Source organism: Globicephala melas, chromosome 13 (assembly GCF_963455315.2).
Source record: "Globicephala melas chromosome 13, mGloMel1.2, whole genome shotgun sequence".
Classification (NCBI taxonomy): Eukaryota; Metazoa; Chordata; class Mammalia; order Artiodactyla; family Delphinidae; genus Globicephala; species Globicephala melas.
In genome coordinates, this window is record NC_083326.1 from 88,951,202 (window position 1) to 88,971,495 (window position 20,294).

General features: G+C 61.6%; 1 protein-coding gene across 5 annotated transcripts in view; it reads right to left on the reverse strand.

Annotated features, from left to right (window-relative positions):
• Positions 1-1,210: 1,210 nt before the first annotated feature.
• GALNT9 (polypeptide N-acetylgalactosaminyltransferase 9) overlaps positions 1,211-20,294 on the reverse strand; it is a 91,810-nt gene continuing 72,726 nt past the window's right edge. For 3 of the 5 annotated variants that reach the window (XM_060311156.2, XM_060311154.1, XM_060311153.1), the window contains 5 exons: positions 11,212-11,397; positions 8,963-9,100; positions 6,880-6,975; positions 3,035-3,202; positions 2,341-2,722 (listed from right to left, as the gene is read on the reverse strand). In XM_060311156.2, coding sequence (XP_060167139.1) covers positions 2,537-2,722; positions 3,035-3,202; positions 6,880-6,975; positions 8,963-9,100; positions 11,212-11,397 — 774 coding nt within the window. In that variant the 3' untranslated portion in view covers positions 2,341-2,536. The other 2 variants (XM_030859913.2, XM_060311155.1) reach the window with 2 other exon arrangements.

Below are 20,294 nucleotides of genomic sequence, written 5' to 3' on the forward strand. Positions count from 1 at the left end.
ATCAGAAGAAGGTCCACAAGGTGGCCATGCACCTGGAAACCTCCTCCCTCACCCTGTCTCTTCCTTCCCCTGAAAGCCCTCAGGGAGTGCGGGGCTTTTGAGCACTATCTACCCGGACTCCTTGCTCGCTCCCTGCAGGAAGCGCTGCCCTTCCCTTCACCACAAACCCGCGTCAGTAGATCAGCTTTGCTGTGCGCAGGCGGCCGGACCCAAGTTTGGTTCAGAAACACTTCTGCTTCTTTCATATCTTCCAGGAAAATTTTCATCTCTTCTTTGGGGAAAATTCCCCCACGAGAGATAAGATCCCTGGCACTACCAGAAGGGACTTTTCCTCTCCCAGAAAGAGGCACTATGGGATTAATGACTGAGAGGCAGGGAGCAAGAGGGGGGAGCCCGGGAGGTGTGGGGGATGGACTGGCTCCCCGTCTTCTGGAAGGATGGGTTGCCTGGCCACAGCACAGTGAGAACAGGTAGGATCTTCAAGCCCCCCAGCTTGAAGCCCTGATGTCTGGAAACCCTGCCAGCCTGCTTTCCGGGTTACTCTACACGAATGGGGAGAAACTTGGAAGTTACTGATGGTGCCCACAATTTCTGTCCCTGGGAGACCACCAAAGGGGCCAGGAGACCCTGTGCATGGGGTGGGGGGAGCTAGGTGGGTTGGCTTTCGGGAGCTTGGCATCCCATCTACTGTTCATTTCCATGGCTGGGTGAGCCAAGCCCTGGGGCCCCTCACCGTGGCACAGCTGAGGCCTTCCACCATCAGACAGGAGGCAGGAGGAAGCAGCTAGGATTGGGAAGAAGCTAGCTTGGCACTGGACCTGATGGGGGAAAGGGACAGGCAGAACTTTTTGTCCTGCAATTTTTTTTTTTTTTTTTTTTTTTTGCGGTATGCGGGCTTCTCACTGTCGTGGCCTCTCCCATTGTGGAGCACAGGCTCCGGACGCGCAGGCTCAGTGGCCGTGGCTCCCGGGCCCAGCCGCTCCGCGGCATGTGGGATCTTCCTGGACCGGGGCACGAACCCGTGTCCCCTGTATCGGCAGGCAGACTCTCAACCACTGAGCCACCAGGGAAGCCCTGTCCTGCAATTTTAAGTGCAATCTTGAGAGGACCTCCTGGAGGCTCTGGGACAGCCCTGGTGGGGGTGTGCTGCTTCTCAGCTCCAGCCCTGGAGTGTGAAAGCCGCTGTGGACAGTACATAAACCGAGGGGTGTGGCCGTGTGCCAATAAAACTTTATTTATAAAAATAGGCGAGGGGCCGCGGGTCATCGTTTGCTGACCCCTGCCTTAGAGCAACACAAGAGGTGCCTGGCCCCGGGTGAGCCGCTAGAACAGGGTTCCTCCCTGGACGGCCGACCAGCTCTGGCTCCTGTGGGCGAGACATCAGGTCTGTACGGTTTGATCACTCTTTACTGGACTGAAGCAGTCACATCAGTCTCCTCGCACAAGCACTGCCGGGGGTTGTCTTTGAGGCCACGGCAGCTGCTGTCCCCATCCCCCCTCACCAGCCAGGGAGAGCCTAGCTCCGCTCCGTTTAGATGGAGGTGGTCACCGGGGCAGCCCCGCCCAAGGACGGAGAGGTCAGGAGCTCGGAGCTCACAGGGGGCTATTGCTGCCTGGGGGATGGACGGGAGCTTCAGCACATGCACGGAGGTGGCCACTGGCGGCTCGACAGGAATACCGTAGAAAAGGCACGTGATTCAGGTCTGGAGTTGGCGGTCAGCTGACGCGCTCAGGCAGAGCCGCCAGCTGCGGGGGGTCCGCGCTGCTGGAGGGGGAGAGGTCCCCATGTCCCCATGTCCCCAGGGCCCGCCGGCAGCTGAGAATAGGTCCCCCCCCCGAGGGGATGCGGGCACGGCCAGGGCCCTCTGGGTTCCAGTGGTGGGCTGAGTGGGAGGGGCCCCACGCCTGCCCCAGGTCCTCGGGGTCTGCGCTGGGGCGGGGGCACAGGGTGAGCCTGGGGGTCAGTGCCGCCCTGGCTTGATCCAGTTTCTGATGGTCCACTTCTGCCCTGAGCACCTCTGCACCACCAGCCGGAGCCCAAAGTTGGCGTCCTTGGACATCTCCACCTCCAGGCACCGGCCTGTGTCTCTGCTCACGATGGGACCGCCCTGCACGGGAGGGAGACCCAGTCAGCCCGGGGGTCCCATCGCAAGAGCTTCCAAGGAGTGGGGGTGATACCAAGGCCAAGCGGGTCACTGCACGGCCACCTGAGACTCGGGGTCCTGACTCTCCCAGTCCCTCTGTCCCCCATCCCTCGGTCCCTCCTGACCCCCTATCCCCCATCCCTCTGTCCCCCAATCCCTCTGTCCTCTCGCCCCCGCCCCCGTCAGCCATCTCCCTTCTCCTGGAGTCCCAGGAGTGATCAAGACAGTGGACCCCAGGGCCGCTGAGACGGGCTTCTCCCCCAGAATTGTCCCCCTGACCCCTGGCATGTCTGATTTGCCCATCGGTCACCTCTGCAGGCCCTCTGGTCCCCCAGACATCAAGGGCCCTGGCCCAAACCCAAGGACCCCCAAGCTCATGTCCTGTACGTCCTCTATCCTTCTCCAGACAGGTCCCTCCCATGCACGCTGGCCCTCAGCGTCCTGGCTCCAAACGCGGCCTCCTGGGGACCCGCTGGTCTTGTTGGGTCCACTTGAGACAGTGACAGCTCATCCCTGCAGCCTCTCCTGTAACCGGGAGCCCCCAGACAGGACCGTGCACGCATCTGTCCCAGGGTCTCCTGCGTGGGAGGAGTTGGGTCGATTTCAACAAATCTCTGGGGAGTCCAGTCTGGCCCCACTTGGCCAGCAGCTGGGGCGGGGCTTCCGGGGCAGTCAGACCCCATCCCTTCTTCCTAAAGCCCCTCCCCAGGAGGCCAGAAGAGGCAGCCACGGGGCTGCGAACAGCCCGGCCCTTCCCTGGCAGGTCCCCTAACGTCCGTGAGGGGGTCACGTGGGAGCAGCTGGTCCAGCCCCTGAGCCCTGCAGCCCCCGCTGCCCTCGGCTTCCCCACAGGCTGGTCCGGCGGCCCGGGGTCCCAGCAGCCCGCTGACCTGCGTGAAGTCCCACAGCCGCTGCGCTGGCCGGGCCACGTCCTCACACTTCCTCAGGGTGGGCGTGCGGCCCCTGCCGTCATCCACCAGGCACTTGGAGTCGGGCAGGAAGGCGGTGGAGCCCAGGGGGCCCAGCTGCAGCAGGCCCTCGGCGCTGTACCGCACCAGCTGGGGAGAGGCGGAGCGGGCGGTGGGCCGGGGCTGGCCTCACAGGGGCCACCCGAGGCCCTGGAGGGAATAGGTGGGGCATCGCGGGCGGGCCCAGCCCGGTCAGGGGCCAGCCTTGCTGGGGAGGGGCCGGGCCCCAAGGAGCCCCCTCGGCCCCAGGGCGCCTGAGAGGCCGAGGGCGGGGAGCCCACAGGGGATGCCTTCCGGTGGCCCTGCGGCCCCAGCCCCCTTTCTTCCACAAATTCCCCCAGCGGGATGCTCTCGGACTCCTTCCCCAGAGCTTTGCTCGGACCCCTCCCTCCATGGGGCCCAGAGCCTCGGCCTCAGACGAGGAGGAATTCACACATGCCCCGGGCCGCCCGTCTGCCCTCGAACCGGAGGCCGCCCCAAGTTCATGGTTCCAGGTCACGTCATTTGCCAAACACCAGCTCAGTAACGCCTGTGCACCCACGAGGAAACCAGTGCTCTAGGTTCCTCCGCTCCCCGGCTGTGTGGCTTTGGGCGAGTCACGCCACCTCTCTGTGCCTCGGTTTCCTCATCTGTGAGCGGGAGATGATGACAGTGCCGGCCGGGCAGGGCCACCGTGGGGAACCCACAGGCGTGTGGAGTGCAGGCTGAGCACAGCAGGTGCCGGGGTCGGTCAAGTGCTTCTCTCCTCTCCTTTCTCGCGTTTTCTCTCCCAGAAGAGTGGGCGCTCGCGCGCCCTCTGCTGTGTTTCCAGTACAACCTGGTGGCGCAGCACCTCCCCTGCACGTTCGCGCGGCCCTGCGACTCTGCCACCCCCACTTAGCATGGGGCCCACGTTCTCTCCTGCGTCCTCCTGGGGGCGGGGCGTAAACGCGCGTGGCACCTCCCACGTCTCCAGGGTGAGGAGGCCCGAGCAGCAGGGGGGGGCCGTGTGCGGAGGGGCCGAGGCCCCGGAGCGGCAGCTCACGGTGGCTCAGACGTGGCCTCACCAGCCTGCCGGGTGGCCTGGGCAGTGCCGTGCAGAGCGGGTCCTGCTGCAGATCTGTGAGTAAAATAAAGACTGTGGTCCTGGCGGGCCATTCTGCCTGGGGACAGGTGGTCACAGATATGCTCGTGTCCCTTCTCTGTAAACTTTCTGAAGCCACGGAGATTTGAATATGGGGTCCGCAGCCCCTGAAATGTCCAGCACAAGCTCCCAGCCGGAGCCCCTGCCACCTGTAGCTTCAGCCTTGGAGGTAAGCCCTGGCGGAGCTCGGAAGCGGGAGCCTCAGTGCCGGGAGCCGGCACGGCCCGTGCTCAGGGAGGTCTGTCCCAGACGCCGAGCGGGGCAGCGAGCCGGGCTGGGAAGGGCTTCGGTGACCACAGGCGTTGCCGCTGGCTTGTGGGGAAGCCGTGTGCTTTTAGAGATGCGTTCTGAAATACTCTGAGGTGAAAGGACCTGACGCCTGCAACGTGCTTTAAAATGACTCAGAAAAAAATAAATGATGCAAATACGGCCCGATCTGAACACCACTGTATCAGGATCGGGTGGAGACCCGTGTCTGTGAGGGGCAGGGACAAGCACGTGTGCTTCACGGTTACTGCTGCACGTGTTTTCCCTTCTTTTCCCTCCATAAACCTGTAAAAAGGTAAAAACTTTCCTTTGGCCGGCGGGCTGCTCTTTGCCGACCCCATGAGTGTGTGGTTGGTCATCTGAAGACTTTTCTACTTTTCTGGAAGCTTGAAAGTGGTCAGAATAAAACCTGACAGGTTAAAGGAAGGGCCTCCTAACGACCCCCAGGCTATGTCGAGTCCAGCCCAGGAGGGGTCCCATGCCCACACGGGGGTGGACGCGCCTGCCCCGTGTCCCTCTCACTCACACTGGTCAGGCCAGCGCAGTGACCAGAGGACAGAGGGCTGGGCCCCATCGTGAGGGGTCCATGCACTGGTCTGTGTCTGCTCCCTGAAGACTGTTTACTAACCATCTGTACGTGTGCAGATTTTGGTCCGAGACTGGCTTTCTTTATGTTGTAGGCTGAACTGCTTCCCCCCAGAAGTCATGTTGAAGTCCTAACTGGCACCTGTGAATGTGACCTTATCTGGAAATAGGATCGTTGCAGAAGTGCTCAAGGTAAGATGAGGTCATACTGGGTCAGGGCGGCCCTAATCCAACATGACTGGTATCCTGATAAGCAGAGAAAACAGAGACACAAGGAGAAGGCAGGGTGAAGACTCAGCCACAGGCCCGCCCAGGCCACGCGATGACGGAGGCAGAGCCTGGAGGGATGCGGCCACCAGACAAGAACTGTGGGACCACCGGGGCGGGAAGGGTGGGCCTAGAGCCTCAGGAGGGAGCACAGCCCTGCCCAGGCCGTGATTTCAGATTTCTGGTCTCCAGAGCTGAGAGGATAAACACCTGTCATTTAAACCAGTTCCCAGTTGGCCCCAGGACACTAACACAGCCGGGGATCGGGGTTTGGGGATGTAGCTTGTCCCCATGAACACCTCAGCAGCCTCCACTGAGACCAAACCGACTGAAGTCATTTGCAAAGGAGACACCACCACGGGCGTGTCCGGCCTGGTGGGCACATGGGTCCAACCGACCTCTCCGTGGGGCACGGTCCTGTGGACTGGCCTCCCCGTCCACCTGTGTCCACATCCACCCTGGTTCCAGCAGCGAGGCCGCTTCTGCCGGCCGCCCCAGGGTCCACTCGCAGGTGGAGGGGGGCGCTCCCCCAGGCGTCACGCGGCGTCCTTGGAACACCCACACCTCACTCAGCCACGCGATTCGCTGCCCCAGACACCTCCGCGGCTGGCCCCACACTGCTCGCTCCACAGCAGGGCTTGCTGGGAAAGGACCACCGTCTACCCAGCCACCTGGAGTCGAAGAGGAGCAGGGCATGTTCGGCGACGCCCCACAGACGTGGCCTCTCACCTCAGGCCTGTACCGGCCAGAGGATTCCCCTCCTGCAGCTGAGGGCCCAGCAAACTGGATTTCTCCCGGGAGCCCACGTTTGCACCTCGACGGGTGATTCCGCTTCGCTCTCTTAAGGCAAGGCCACGTGCCAGCAGGGGTCCTGTGAAGAGGCTGCAGGGGTGCCAGGGGAGCACGGTCTTCTCCGCCGCCACAGGCTTGGCACCCCCCACCCGCGATGGACCCCTGCGCAGCTGTGTGGATGTCCCCGAGCGGGAGCAGGTTCAGAGAGCTTCAAGGGGGCCGAGTGTCATTTCGGGGGTTAATTTAAATCCCACCCACTGAGAATAAGCATTGTCACTGCAAGCAGAAGGCGGGTCCTCTTGGGATTGGAAACATCAGGCTGCGTCGGGGTCCAGCACACCAGCCCCGTCACCTCTGGAAACACACCTGCCTGGGGTCTGGACACCCGAGTGGCTGGCTTTAAAGCCCTCCAGGTGATAAGAACTGGTGGCTAATGTGATACTTCCTGGGTTACGTCTACACTGTGGCTACCATTTACCCTCGTTTTCCACTTCAGTCCACACGGCAGCCCTGAGAAATAGGTACCGTGATCATCCCCTCGATGAATAGGGAAACTGAGGCACGGGTGTCAGGTGATTCGCCCAAAGCAAAGCCGTTGCTCTTAATTTACCCAGGGCCTGAGCTCACAGCCAGCGGCATCAGAATGCCCCGGCAGGCCTGCCTCTGCCCCCCGGGACCCACCTCCACCTGTGCTCTGGGCTGTGTCCCTCAGGAACGTCACCGCCACCCCTACCTGGGAGGACATCCCGTGGCAGGGGTACAGGATGGCACGGTCATCATCTTCTGCCCCCTGGTCCAAGCAGTAGCCGCTGGCTTTGCTGTTTCTCACCTACGACCAGAAATCAAAGCAGAGGCCCCGTCACAAGGGTGCTAAGTGCAGAGGCAGGCTAGAGGGAGCTTTACCGACCTGTCCCCTGCCCAGGACCCGTGGTCGCAGGAAGGGGTGGCCCTCCTGGGGTAAGAGGAGGGACGGGGGGAGGGGGGAGGAAAGGAAGTGGGAGGGCGAGAAGGGGAGGGGGAGGGGGGAGAGGAGGGGAAAGGGGGGAGGGGGAGGAGGGAGGGGGAGGGCGAGAAGAGGGAGGGGGGAGGAGGCCGAGGAGGGGAAAGGTGGGGGGGGAGGAGGGAGGGGACAGTGCCCTGGCCGGTGGGCTGGCTGCGGAGGGACTGGCTGGGCTCCTCGGAAGGGATGACCGGGCCTGGCTCTGGGGGCGATGTGGACTGATGTGCCGCGCGTGCGTGCGTGTGTGGACCCGGCCACCCTCCCCAGGTGAAGCTCACCACAGAAGCGGTAGCCTCGGAAAACAGCGAGGAGGGCCTGGCTGGCTCCCGGGAACAGCCTCCCCACACTCACGCCTTTTGCCGCGTGACTGCGGCTCGTCCCCTCACCGGGGGTCGGGGGGCTACTCCCACAGCCCCCGAGTCTGGTCTGGCCTGGAGGCTTGCTCAGCCAATAGACGCAACGGAGATGGCTGTGTGCAGCTCTGAGCCGCAGGACACCTGCAGCCCCCGCTCTGCCTTGACCCCTGACTCTACCCTGAGAACAAGCCAGCTGCCCGCTGGGGGTGACAGACATGTCACCTGCGCCCCAGTGCCCTGTTGACAGCCAGGCACCGTCCAGGTGTGCGGGTGAGCCTGTCCCCAGAGACCTGATGTCAGACTGGCCGAGGTCAGGGCTGCCCGGATGACCCCTAGACTTGCGAGCAGGCACAGGGGCGCTGCCCGAACCCTCTGTGTTCTGGGGATGTTTGTTTGGCAGCACTAACTAGCTGACACAGCACTCCCACCCCAACCTTGTCAGCTGGCGAAGTCCCTAACGTTACGGCTTCTGTGGGCGGGCGATGCATGAATTTCACTCATCATGGTCAGGAGCCGCAGGGCAGCCTGGGAGGGGCTGGGAGGACAGTGGCCTCCCGCCCACGCTGCTGATGTGCACCCGTGGAGCTCCCTGTCACGTGGGAAACCCCTGTGTCCAGAGGAGCGGGAATCTGGCTTGGGGGTGTACCAGGAGCTCCAGGAACAGACGGGCCTCCTGGGATTATCCCCCGCCCCCAGTATCACTTCTGCTTGGCCCACCTAAGTTCATGCATTCCTTCACCTTGGGGAGCCTGGGTCCCCGTGGAGGAGCTGAGGCCTGGGGTAGGGGGAGGCCTGTCCCCCAGCACAGACCAGGACGAGTGGGCAGGAACGCAGTGCCCTCCCCCGGCTTTAAGGAGAGGTGTGCGTGGCTGTGCACGTGGGGGCCAGTGCAGACACGTGGGTCTTCCACAGCTGGTGCCTGTACGGGTGTGAGTCTGTGTGTCCTGTCGTGCACTCGCATGCAGGCATTGTGGCACACAGACACGCTGTGTGTGTGAACGCATCCGTGTGCCGGGCTCTGCGCATATGTGCTTATGTGTTCACGTGCCATTTTGTCTCAGTAACAAGTATTTGCACCGTGCAGGGCAGGCAGCTTGGGTGGGGTCTGCATACACAGGTGAAGATGTACAGGTAGCTTTCTGTGTGTCTGTGAGCAGAACAGTGTGCAAATGTACACTTCTGTGTCTGTGTGCACTTACACCCATATGCATGTGCATGAGGGCATGTATAAACACACGTGTGCGACACAGATACGTATGCACACACGTGTCTCTGAATCTGCTTTGTGTACCTCGGTATGCAGGCACGAGTGTGTGTCCCTGCGGCTCTTACACTGGTGTGAGTGTGCCCGTGCGCTCTGCTGGCTGCTGTCCGTGCGCGTGCGCCCGGGGACAGGCCAGGATGCCGGGAGGCGGGGCGCGGCGCGGGTGCAGGGCGCAGCCATGCCGCGGAGGCGGTACCTCTCCGTACGTGAGCGTGTCGTTGTAGGTCCTCATCTCCGGGTACACGTTGTCCAGGTACCACTTGAAGCTGCGGCACTTCAGCCTCCGGCGCAGGGCCAGCCGCTCGGACACGTCCCCAAAGTCCACGCCGGGGTTCTGCGAAGCCGGAAGCGAGGCGGGATGGGCGCTGCGGTGTGCAGAGCCCGCACCAGCCAGGCCTCTGCCCGGGGGGTTGGGGAGCCCCAGGCCCCCCATCACAGGAGCGTGCCCGCGCTCAGGGCTTCCCAGCCCCGAGCCTCATCTGGGGGCCTTCTGCCCTCCCAGGCTCCTGGAAGGTCCAGGGCGGCGGGGCCGATGGGAAAGGCCAGGCATCTCCGGCCTGTTTGCAGCAGGACCAGCTGGAGAGCGGCCGGCCTGGACAGACAGCCACCGGCGGTGTGTGTGGGCCGGCTCGTAACACCCTGCACCCGCCGAAGGAAAGACCTGCCCGCAGCCAGCTCCCGGGAGGTGACTTCAAACACCCCGAGTATTGTTTACGGGGGCCGGGCCAGGTCGTCTGTGCTCCAGGGTGATCTCCGGGGGTCGCCGTGGGGCATCAGCTTGACCTCTGCAGGGGCCAGAGGCCAATGCCGGGCACGTGAGCCCCGGTAAATTCTGGAGGCCGAGGCTCGGGTGCGCTTCCCGGGTTGGTGATACGCTGTACATGTTGTCACACATCGCAGCTGGGAGAATTAAGCGCGATTTCTGTGACTCCCCGGGAGTCATATCCTTTCATTATAATAAACCACAGCCCCCACGTAACAGCTTTTCTGAGTTCTGAGTCCTTGTCGCCAAACACTGAACCTGAGGGTGGTCCTGGGGGCCCTGACACTCTGTGACAGGTGGGGGACGTGGGTGGGTTTGAGAAAGCCCCTCCCCAAGCCCAGGTCCCCGAGGCTCTGATACCAGCTAAGGAAGGACCGTGGGCCTGGTGTGAAGGGCAGACCCTGGGCTGGACGTGGGAGCAAATGACCTTGGGAGCCCCCCACCTACAAGGCGGCATCACCCAGACATGGGGCCGTGAATCCGACTCAGTTCAGGAGGTTGCAGTGAAGATGTTTAAAATACCAGGACGCTTTGCACGTAATGAAGATAATGTCTCTTAACTTTTTTGTTATATACACGCAGCTCTATCTGCTGACAGCTAGAAACCCATGCACACGCGTGCCTGTGTGTGTGTGCCCTAATAAAAGGTCAAGCCCCATGCACACGCGTGCCTGTGTGTGTGTGTCCTAATAAAAGGTCAAGCTCCATGCACACGCGTGCCTATGTGTGTGTGTCCTAATCCATGCACACGCGTGCCTGTGTGTGTCCTAATAAAAGGTCAAGCTCCTCCTGCGGGTGGGTGCTCCCAGGATGAGTCTACCCCAGAGACGCGAATCCTCCCGTGTCCAGGGGAGCAGAAGTGCGTGGGGCTGGGCCTGCCGCCAGTGGGGGTGAGCGGAATGGGCAGCCTGTCCTCAGCACTCCCATGCACACAGTGCACACACACGTGTATGCCCAAGCCCCTTCTCCGGGCTGCCCCGCCCCCCAGGCCCTGGTTAGGACCCTCTGGCTCACACCCAGATCCTTTTTCCCGCCGGCCACAGGCAGACCCCTCGAACAGACCCCTCCTGCCCCCGCTCCCTGCAGGGCAGGCAGATCTGGCTGCAGACATCACACGTGGGAGAAGCCGCCACCCCCACAGCAGGCGGGCCCTGAGAGCCTCGTGACAGGGTCCCGCGGGGGACCGAGTTACATTCCGGCTCTGCCTCTTTTCAGCTGCGCACCCTCGTGTGCCTCAGTTTCCCAATCTGCCGTGTGGAAGTGATGGGGTCATCATTACGGTCATCGTATCACCGTGGTCTCGTGCAGAACTACGGGGAGAGGCTTCTGCGTGGCAAGGGGTATGCTATGAGTCCCAGGAGGGGCTGTGGTCACCCTGGGGCAGCTCTCAGCGCAGCAGCAACTGCGACCCCGCAGTGCCACGTCTGCGGCCGCTCGGGGGCTCACACCATGGAGGGAAGGAGCTCTCGGGGCGGGAGGGAGGCGTGCCAACCAGCGTCGCAGCTGCTGGAAACGGGCTCTGCTTGGTGAAGGTCATGACGTCCCTGAGCCTCACCCTGGCTGAGCTGTCCAGGAGGCCCCACCTCGCGTGGCCGGGCTGTGCCTCGGATGACCACTGAGGCTGTCCCCGGGGGCAGCCCCGCCCCCAGCCCTCCTCCTCACCACCCGGTCCACCAGCTTACGCTCATGGGGATGTTCCAGGCCATGTACACGTGGGACTTGAAGCTGTCCATCCACACCTCGGCCGCCCGCAGGGCGTTGCGCTTTGCGTAGTAGTCAATGTCGTTGTTGTAGGGCTTCTTGGTACGCTCGATGTGGGCCACGCGGGAGCAGGGCAGAACCTCCATGCTGCCGCCGCACTGCCACACCTGTGGGGACCCGGGTCTGGATGGTGGGCCCACCCCTCCCAGCAGCCACCGGGGCCAAGGGCACCCTCCTCCCTCCCCGCATCCCCTGTTCTCAGATCCCCGGGACAGGCCTTCCAGAGGGCAAGGAGGCCCGGCCGCCTGGGCCGTTCCAGCGGAAGATGCCAAAGAGAAGCCGTGGCTTTGGGTTAAGCCCACCGAAGCCTGGGGGCAAGGCTGCCTCCCCTTCTGGATTTCCCACCGAATTGCATTTCTCTTGCACGTCCCACGATCTAAACAATGGAGGGGTTTTTTTCTGATATCCTGACAATTCATTATTATCCCTTTCCTATGGCCCCTGCCACCACTCAGTGTTTGCTCTGGGCCCAGAGCCTGGCCTGAGAGGGGTTACTTCCCACCAGCAGCTGTCCTCCCCCCGCAGCTGGAAGAACCAACCTACAGTCTAATTTTAAAAGAGTAGCTTGCGGGACTTCCCTGGTGGCGCAGTGGATAAGAATCCACCTGCCAACGCAGGGGACACGAGTTCGAGCCCTGGTCCGGGAAGATCCCACATGCCGCGGAGAAACTAAGCCTGTGCACCACAACTACTAAGCCTTCACGCCACAACTACTGAGGCTGTGCTCTAGAGCCCATGAGCCACAACTACTGAGCCTGTGTTCTAGAGTCTGCGCACCACAACTACTGAGCCCGCGTGCCACCACTACTGAAGCTCGTGTGCCTAGAGCCTGTGCTCCACAACAAGAGAAGCCACCGCAATGACAAGCCTGAGCACCGCAATGAAGAGTAGCCCCTGCTCGCTGCAACTAGAGAAGAGAGCCCCTGTGCAGCAATGAAGACCCAATGCAGCCAAAAATAAAATAAATAAATTTATATTTTAAAAAAAGAGCAGCTTGCTATGCAAACAGTGCTTCAAGCACCCCAGACACAGTCTCGGTCTAAAGGAAAAGTCTAAACAAACAGCTGTTTCTTCTGCAAATAAGGCTCCCCGAAGCCCCTAAGCGCTAGGACCCTCACTTGCGATAGAAACGTTGTCGCATCAGGAGCTCCTTTCATGCCTGCTTGCTTCTGCGCTGCCTCACCCGACACAACTCAGCCTCACTAGGCACGGGTCGTGTTCGTCTGTTCTACTCTACCCCAGCCTATGCGAGCCTACCTGTGCCATGAGGCGCCCAGATACTTGGTTCACACGGCTCTGGGTGTGTCCAGCTGAGATGAACACAGGTTGGTGGGCTGAGTAAAGCAGATTGCCCTCCTCAGTGTGGGTGGGCCCCAACCAATCAGTTGAAGGCCTGAACAGAACAGAAAGGCTGAGGGAGGGACAGTTCACTCTTTGCCTGACGGTCATCGAGCTGGGCTGCTGGTCTTCTCCTGCCTTCAGACTTGGTCTGGAACCACACCCTCAGCTCTCCTGGGCCTCCAGCTAGCCAACTGCAGGTCTTGGACTTCTGAGCCTCCGTAACTGTGTGGGCCAATTCCTTATCATCTCTGGATAACCCAGACTAATGTCCTACCCTATCTTATCCCACCCTACCCCATCCCACTGAAAAAATGCGGTGCAACCCACCAGGTCGACTTCACCATGAACAACTCAGTCTGATCAACTTGGCCCAAGCTCTCTTCGGTCAGATTCTTACCCCTAAGCCTCTTCTAATTCAGACATTTTGGAAATGCCAGGCATGTGCTTACTCGCCTCATCTCACTCAACCCACCAGGACCCGGGAAGGACGGGTACCACAGGCAATGTTCTCCTCACTGTACAGAAGAAGATACCGAGGGTCAGAGAGGTTAAGCCAGTCACACGAGCTCACGGGACCTGACCAGGCCTGACTGATCCCACAGCCTCTTAATGTCAATGCTGTGCTGGTCACACCTCCCCCACACGGCCACTGTCTTCTGGAAACTGTTGTATTTTATAGTTGAAACATAACATCAGTTCACAAACATTTGTCCATGCAGCCACACTTGAAAGTTGTCATTTCTTTTTTTTTTTTTTTTTTCTTTTTTTTGCGGTACGCGGGCCTCGCACTGCCGTGGCCTCTCCCGTTGCGGAGCACAGGCTCCGGATGCGCAGGCTCAGCGGCCATGGCTCACGGGCCCAGCTGCTCCGTGGCATGTGGGATCTTCCCGGACTGGGGCACGAACCCGTGTCCCCTGCATTGGCAGGCGGACTCTCAACCACTGCGCCACCAGGGAAGCCCTCTTTTTTTTTTTTAAATAATTTGTATTGCAATATAGTTGATTTACAATGTTGTGGGTTTTTTTTTTTTTTTTTTTTTTGGCTGCGTCGGGTCTTTGTTGCTGCGTGCAGGCTTCTCTCTAGTTGCGGCGAGAGGGGGCTACTCTTCATTGCCGTGCGTGGGCTTCTCATTGCGGTGGCTTCTCTTGTTGCAGAGCACAGGCTCTAGGCCCACAGGCCTCAGTAGTTGTGGCACGCGTGCTCATTAGTCGTGGCTCACGGGCTCTAGAGCGCAGGCTCTGTAGTTGTGGCGCACGGGCTTAGTTGCTCTGCGGTGGAAGGGGTCTTCCCGGACCAGGGATCAAACCCGTGCCCCCTGCATTAGCAGGCGGATTCTTAACCACTGCACCACCAGGGAAGTCCAAAAGTTGTCATTTCTTATCACAGAGAGGATGGGCCTTAATTCACTTCCCCATTGCCCCAGTTATTAGACATTTAGATTTTCCTCCTGTAGTTTCTTCACTATTAAAATCAAGGCTGCACTCCACATCAGAAACACTTGCTTGGGCTAAGTCATCGCGGTAAGCTGGCAGGCACGAGTACTTCCAGCTAAAGTCTTGTTGACAAATACAACTGGGTGTTTCTCAGTCTTGGGCATGGATTTCACTCCGTGGGTCCCTCTGGCCTCTTGTCTAGCCTTCTTCAGCCTAAACGTTCTGCCTTACGCCCAGTTTAAGTGGCGCTGGCTTCATCAAGGCCCATTCCTCCCAGACAGCGACCGCGCAGAGTGGCCTTGATGCCTCGGCGCTCCAGCCTGAATTTGCAGAACCCACTTTGGGGCCCATGAGGAGGGGCTTGAGAAGTGGGGCTGGCTTCACGGGAGGTGTGGAAGGCGGGGCCTGCTAGAGCTCACACCAACTAGAGGCCGCGCTCGTTTCCTGGGGCTGCGTAACGAGGACCGCAGACCAGGTGTAAACAACAGACACATTCTCTCACAGCCCTTGAGGCCCCGCTCCCTCTGGGGCTCCAGGGGAGGGTCCCACCTCCCTCTCCCAGCTTCTGGTGGCCCCAGGTGCCCTTGGCTTGTGGCCCCATCCCTCCTGCCACGCAGCCTCCCCCCCATGGGTCTGTGTCTCAAGTTCCCCTCTCCTCTCTCGGGTAAGGACAGCAGCCATCAGATTTAGGGCCCACCCTAATTCCAGGAGGATCTCATCTTGAGACCCCTCACAGCTTCCAGGCAGAGGTCTCCGGGGCTGCCATTCACCCACCACAGACGCCAAGCCCCCGTCTCGGGGAAGAGCACGGCCCAGCCCTGCCTGCTCCATCGGCCCTACTCTCTGCCCCGGGAAAGCAGAGGAAGACAGGAAAGTCTCACAGCAGGTAACGGGCGGCCCCTCCTGACACCACGCACGGCTGGGATAAGAAATCACCCGAGCGAGGGAGGAGAGGCTGCCCGCTCCTCGTGGCTCACTGAGCGCGTGCCCAGCACACTCTCCCCTGGCCCGGCTCAGGGCCACTCGGGACCACTGCTTGGCACCCTGCAGGCTCAGCAGGCAGCCTCCACGGCCTCCGCCCGATGGTGAGAACCGCGCACGCTCTGTATCAGAGACGCGGTGCATGTTTACGCCCAGGTCCCGAGCTGCAGACGCGGTCTTGCTTCCACGTGGCTTTGCTTCCACGTGGCTGGATGTGGGGCCGCAGGGGGAGGGCTGAGGGCCCTGCCCAACTCCCACCACTTCCGCTCACCACCTCTGTCAAACCCCGGCACGTGGCCCAGCTGCCCAGGAGGCTGGGAGCGCAGGTGGTCACCTGGTGAGCCGGGAACCTTCCAGGAGGCCAAACACTGAAACAAACAGAGGAAGCTCTGCACACCCGCAGGGCAAGCGCCCGGTCCCCCTGCCCATCCTCTGTGGCCACCGTCACCACACGTTCCCTGAGGGGCCTCCCTGCTGTCCGTGCCTGCCTAGTCTCCAGCCGGGGCCGGGGCTGCTGTCCAGCCGTCCAGGCCTCTGAACCTCCCCTCGCCCCTGCTCGTCTCAGCGCCCACCCCACACCCTGCCAGGGCCCCTGTGCCGGCTGCTCCCTCTGGCGGGAACGCCCTCCCCGAGCTCTGCCTGCCTGGCCGCCTCTCCACCTTCAACTGTGCTCGCATGTCACCTCCTCCGGGATTCCCTCCTTACCACCCCATTTAAAGCGCAGCCCCTCAAGCCTCATTCCCCGGCCAGCCCTGTCTACCTCTGTGGCTTTTGTGTCTTTCTAACATGTGACACTATTTACCTGCTGATTCCATGTTGTCTGTCTGCCCCACTAAAATGTAAGCCTCGGTCAGTGGGGTTTTCCATTGCCGCATTCCCAGCTGACAAAGCTGGACCAGGAGGTAGCAGTGGGATGATGATAAACCCCAACAATGCCATGCGGGGGCGAGCTGGGGATTAACCTCGCCCTCGCTGCAGATGAAAATAAGAACTGAGGCTCAGAGACGTTAAGAAACACATCCAGGCTCACAGCTGGTTCGTGGTGGGACAGGGATTCAGAACCCTTGCACGAAGACCCTGAAGTTTCTGCTTCACCCACAGCTGTGAAAGGCGTCACGGGGACGATTCACACGATCTAAGTGTTCCTGTCACACCCACCCTGTGTCTCAACCACTAATTATCTCAATCGACTTGGTTAATTGCCACCCAAACAGAAACAGCAAACACGAGGCAGAGGACCAGGTGTCAGGCCTTCAGGCAGCGGCTTGGAGGGAGGGCGAAGGGCACGGGGGGTGGGGGGGTGGGGGGGCGCCCACCCCGCCCAGAGGGAGCCCCGCCCCTCAGCCAGCAGATCTCAGCTCCCGGAGCCTTGCTGCCGGTTTCTGAGGCTGGGATTCCAGAGCAGCAGCCTTTATACACGAGCCCTTCTTACAAAGCCCGGAAATAACGGTCCGTCAGCAGCAACGCCTGTGAAGGTTTTTAACCCTCCAGCCGCCCGGCAACGCGCGCCCGACAGGGGCCCGACAGGAGCCGAGGGGCGGGGCCAGGACCCGGGGACGGGTCCGCGTGGGGCCTGGGGACGGCAGAGCGGGCGACGGGGCCTGAGCGCCTTCCCTCGAATCGACGCTCTTAGGACGTCCATCGTGAGTCAAGCTGCGTTTCTCGTGGTTTCTTCCCCATCTTCCTCCTGCACCACAATGGTCAACACGACATTTCTGGAGAGCCCTGCTACTAGAAAGCCAGTGCCTCCTGAAACCTGAGAGGAGAAGGAAAATGGTCCCGGCCCCTTGGCGGGAGAGGCCACGTGTCTGTGCATCCTTTGTACGGAGACGCCTCTCTGGACTCCGAGTTCATCCCCTTGGCCGCACAGCCCAGGAGCGTGGCACGCGGCCCCTCGCTGGCCCTGCCTCTCCGTGAGCCTTCCCGTGAGGGCCGAGGGACACAGAGGGGCACTGCCGTGCTGCCAGCGCAGGAGCTCCCAGTCTGCTCTGCGGTAGCATCTCCTGGTGGAGGTTAAAATTCTCACCCCTGCTGACCACATCAGAACTGATGGTCCGATGGTCGGGTCCCTGGGGCCCGAAGCTGCGCTCGGGGGAGGCCGTGCTGTCCCAGGGGCCTCCTGGGGAGGCGGAAGGAGCAAGCCCCGCGGTTCTGTTTGGATATAGCTGAACACGGAGGTCTCTGCTGCTGCAACCAGGGTTTCCAACTGGGTCCCCCAGAGAGGCGACGGGGCCCGCAGCTCAATCCTGCAGTGAGACCCGCAGGGCGGCCAGGTGGGTGGGAAAGGACACACACGTACGCGCATGCACACGCACACTCACACCTGCCGCTGGGGACAGCTCGCCCTGTGGGCGTGCAGCTGTTCTGTGGAGCAGCCCCTGCCCCGTGGGGGGACTTCAGGAGGGACATCCAGGAGCCCCCCGGGGCCTCTGCCGGAGCCCTAGGGCTCAGCGCGCCGGCCACTGGGACAGAAGGCCGCTGACACATCTTGGACCCGAAATAAAGAGCTCCGGGCCCAGAGCAGAGACCCAGCAAATCTCAGGTCCGTTGGAGCTGGCGGCCCAGCAAACAACTGCAGCTGCTTCTCCAGACGCAGCCCTGGTCCCCGAGGGGGATGGAGGAGGAATGGGGGTCGGGCGTCTGCTGCCTCAGGGCTGACCCCGAAGGCCTCAGGGGTCCCAGCGGCGAAGCTGGAGAGCGGCCGGGGCTGCTGCAGCTCCTCTCCCCTCAGAGTGGCCTGGGGGCCGGTCAGCAGTGCGGAAGCTCAGGCCCAGCCCACCCTCCCTGATCACAGCTGAGAGGCGCCTCTGGGAGACCTGGCGGGAGGTGCCCCGGTGGCCGAGCTCCTGGTCACGAATCTAATCCCTCCACAGGTGGGCGCTGGCTGGTGAAACAGTGCCGGATAACAGGTGAACGGGTAAACCACCAGGCTGCGGGGACTCCCTGGCAGCCCAGGGGTTAGGGTTCGGCACGTTCACTGCCACGGCCCAGGGTTCAATCCCTGGCTGGGGAACTAGGGTCCCATAAACCACGCAGCGTGGCCAAAACCACCCCGAAAAACAAAACAAACAAACAAAACAAAACCACGGGGCTGGTCCCTCAGCCTGGAAACGCAGGCAGTCTGAGCCTTGAGCCCCTCCCCAAACACCTGTCCATCCTTCCTGTACTTTCAGAGAACCTGGGCAGCACCGCTGGTGGCCCAGCCTGATGCACGCGGCCACTGCCAGGCTGGGTCAGGGCTGGGGACACCACCTCCTTCAGGATTATTCAGGGGAAGGATCACCCCAAAGGGCATTGGAAAAGAGGGCATTGATTCATGTGCCCAAATGCAAACGTCCATGACCTATAATGCTGGCTCATTACGAGACAGCTGGCCTGGGCTTGCACAGACTCGAGACAGGCCAGAGGGGAGCCACGCAGAGGGGAGAGGAGGGCTGGCCTGTGTAGTAACTGTGTCTTTTTTTTTTTTTTTTTTTTTGGCTCCAAGAGGCCGGTGGGATCTTAGTTCCCCGACCAGGGATCAAACCTGGGCCCTCGGCAGTGAAAGCTCGGAGTCCTAACCACTGGACTGCCAGGGAATTCCCTTAACTGTCTTAAATTTCTTTATTCTGATACTTTGACGTCTGGGGACTCGCTGACCCGGAGGGATGGCCTCTCCCAGGTTCCGGATTCCAGGAGGCTGTAAGCCACTCACCTGAGCGCCCCTGTCACGTGTAACCCAGCCAGCCCGAGCCCTCCCCGGCCCCCCCGCCGTGGGCTCTCACCCCCAGGGCAGGGCCAGCCCCACGCCCCAGAGCCCCGGGAATGGCTCAGCCAGCCACTGCTGGGCCCCCCTGAGGCATCCTTCCCTGGGAAGCCCAGTAAAGGCTCTGAGCCCGGTGCACCCCACCCTCTGCCTCCTGACCTCCCCGTGGCCCGTCCTCCTGGGAGCTGGGAGTAACCCCCTCCCGTCAGTGGACGTGGTCTCCTGATCCGCTGGCCGCTCTATACCTGAATAACAATAAAACAGCTGGCCAGGGCTGGCGGCTACCTGGGGGCTGGGACAGCAGGTGACAGCAGGGCCTTCGACCCCAATTCCCTCTCAGCTTTCATCTCACAGAGCAGGGTGCGCCTGGCCACTCCACAGAGGCCTGTCCCCATTATTATTCTCCAGCTGCCCTGGAGGAAGATTCTAGCTGCTGGGCAAACTCAGAGTGTGCGGCTGGGAGATCTGAGAAGCTGCTGGTTCCCATGTGCAGGCCTGGGAGAAACTTCTGCTGCTGTTGGTGGCCTTGCCAGCGTCCTCGTGACTGCTCTCTGGTCCAGCCTGTTTAAGGCCACTTGGGAGGGAATGATGCCCAGACTCTGGCTCTCAGGGGTGCACACCCCAGTCAGGCACCGTGGGCCCCGCCTGGGCCACTTAGGCATAACAGAAGTCGTCAGTTTCACAGGCAACCTGCTCGGGACCCTCAAGTCTTTCTCACATGATTTGCAGGTGACACAGGGAGGCTTTCAGTAACACAAACCATCCCTGGCACGCATCCTGAGCTGCAGCTGTATCAGCGCTCCCCGTGTGCGCAGAGATGCCTGGTGGCGTCGGAGTCACGGCTGTTCCGCGGACTCTGCTGTGCGTCCAGGCTGGAAGGGTTCTCTGAGCGTGGCCCTCGGTTCCTGGTGACGGCTGTTTCTTGGTAGCTGCCTCGGCTGCCACGTGGACAGGCTCACCCAAGCAGAGATCCTCTCCCACCGTCCGGGGAGCTCACGCCGCTGGGTTCCCTGAGGGCCCAGCCCAGGCCGGCACGTCCCACATCCACCCCGATGGCCCCAGCCTGCCGTTTCGTCTCTGAGCCCTAGACCTGAGGATGGAGAGACGACCCTTTGCGGTATCAGGATAGGCTGATCGCTCTAGTCAGCAACCGGATCTCGCTGCATGCGCGCAGGAGTTCACGCCTGGCTTCCGTCTCAGGCGCTGCAGGCAGCGGGGCACAGGCCGGGCGGCTCCACACGGCCCCTGGGGACCCGGCACTTCGTGGCGGATACGTGCTCTCCCAGCGCCTGTTGGATGGAGGAGCGTGGGCGCGGGCGCCGAGGACAGCGTGGGAGAATGTCCCTGCTCAGGCCTGAGGGTGGAGCTGCCGCCCCCTCCCCGCATTGCCCCATCTGGGAGTGGGGGGCGGGGTGGGAGGCCACACCTAATGGGGCGGGCTGGTGCTGGCCTCCAGGAAAGGGAGGCTTGCGGTCACACAGGGGAGATTTGCTGCAGGGGGAGG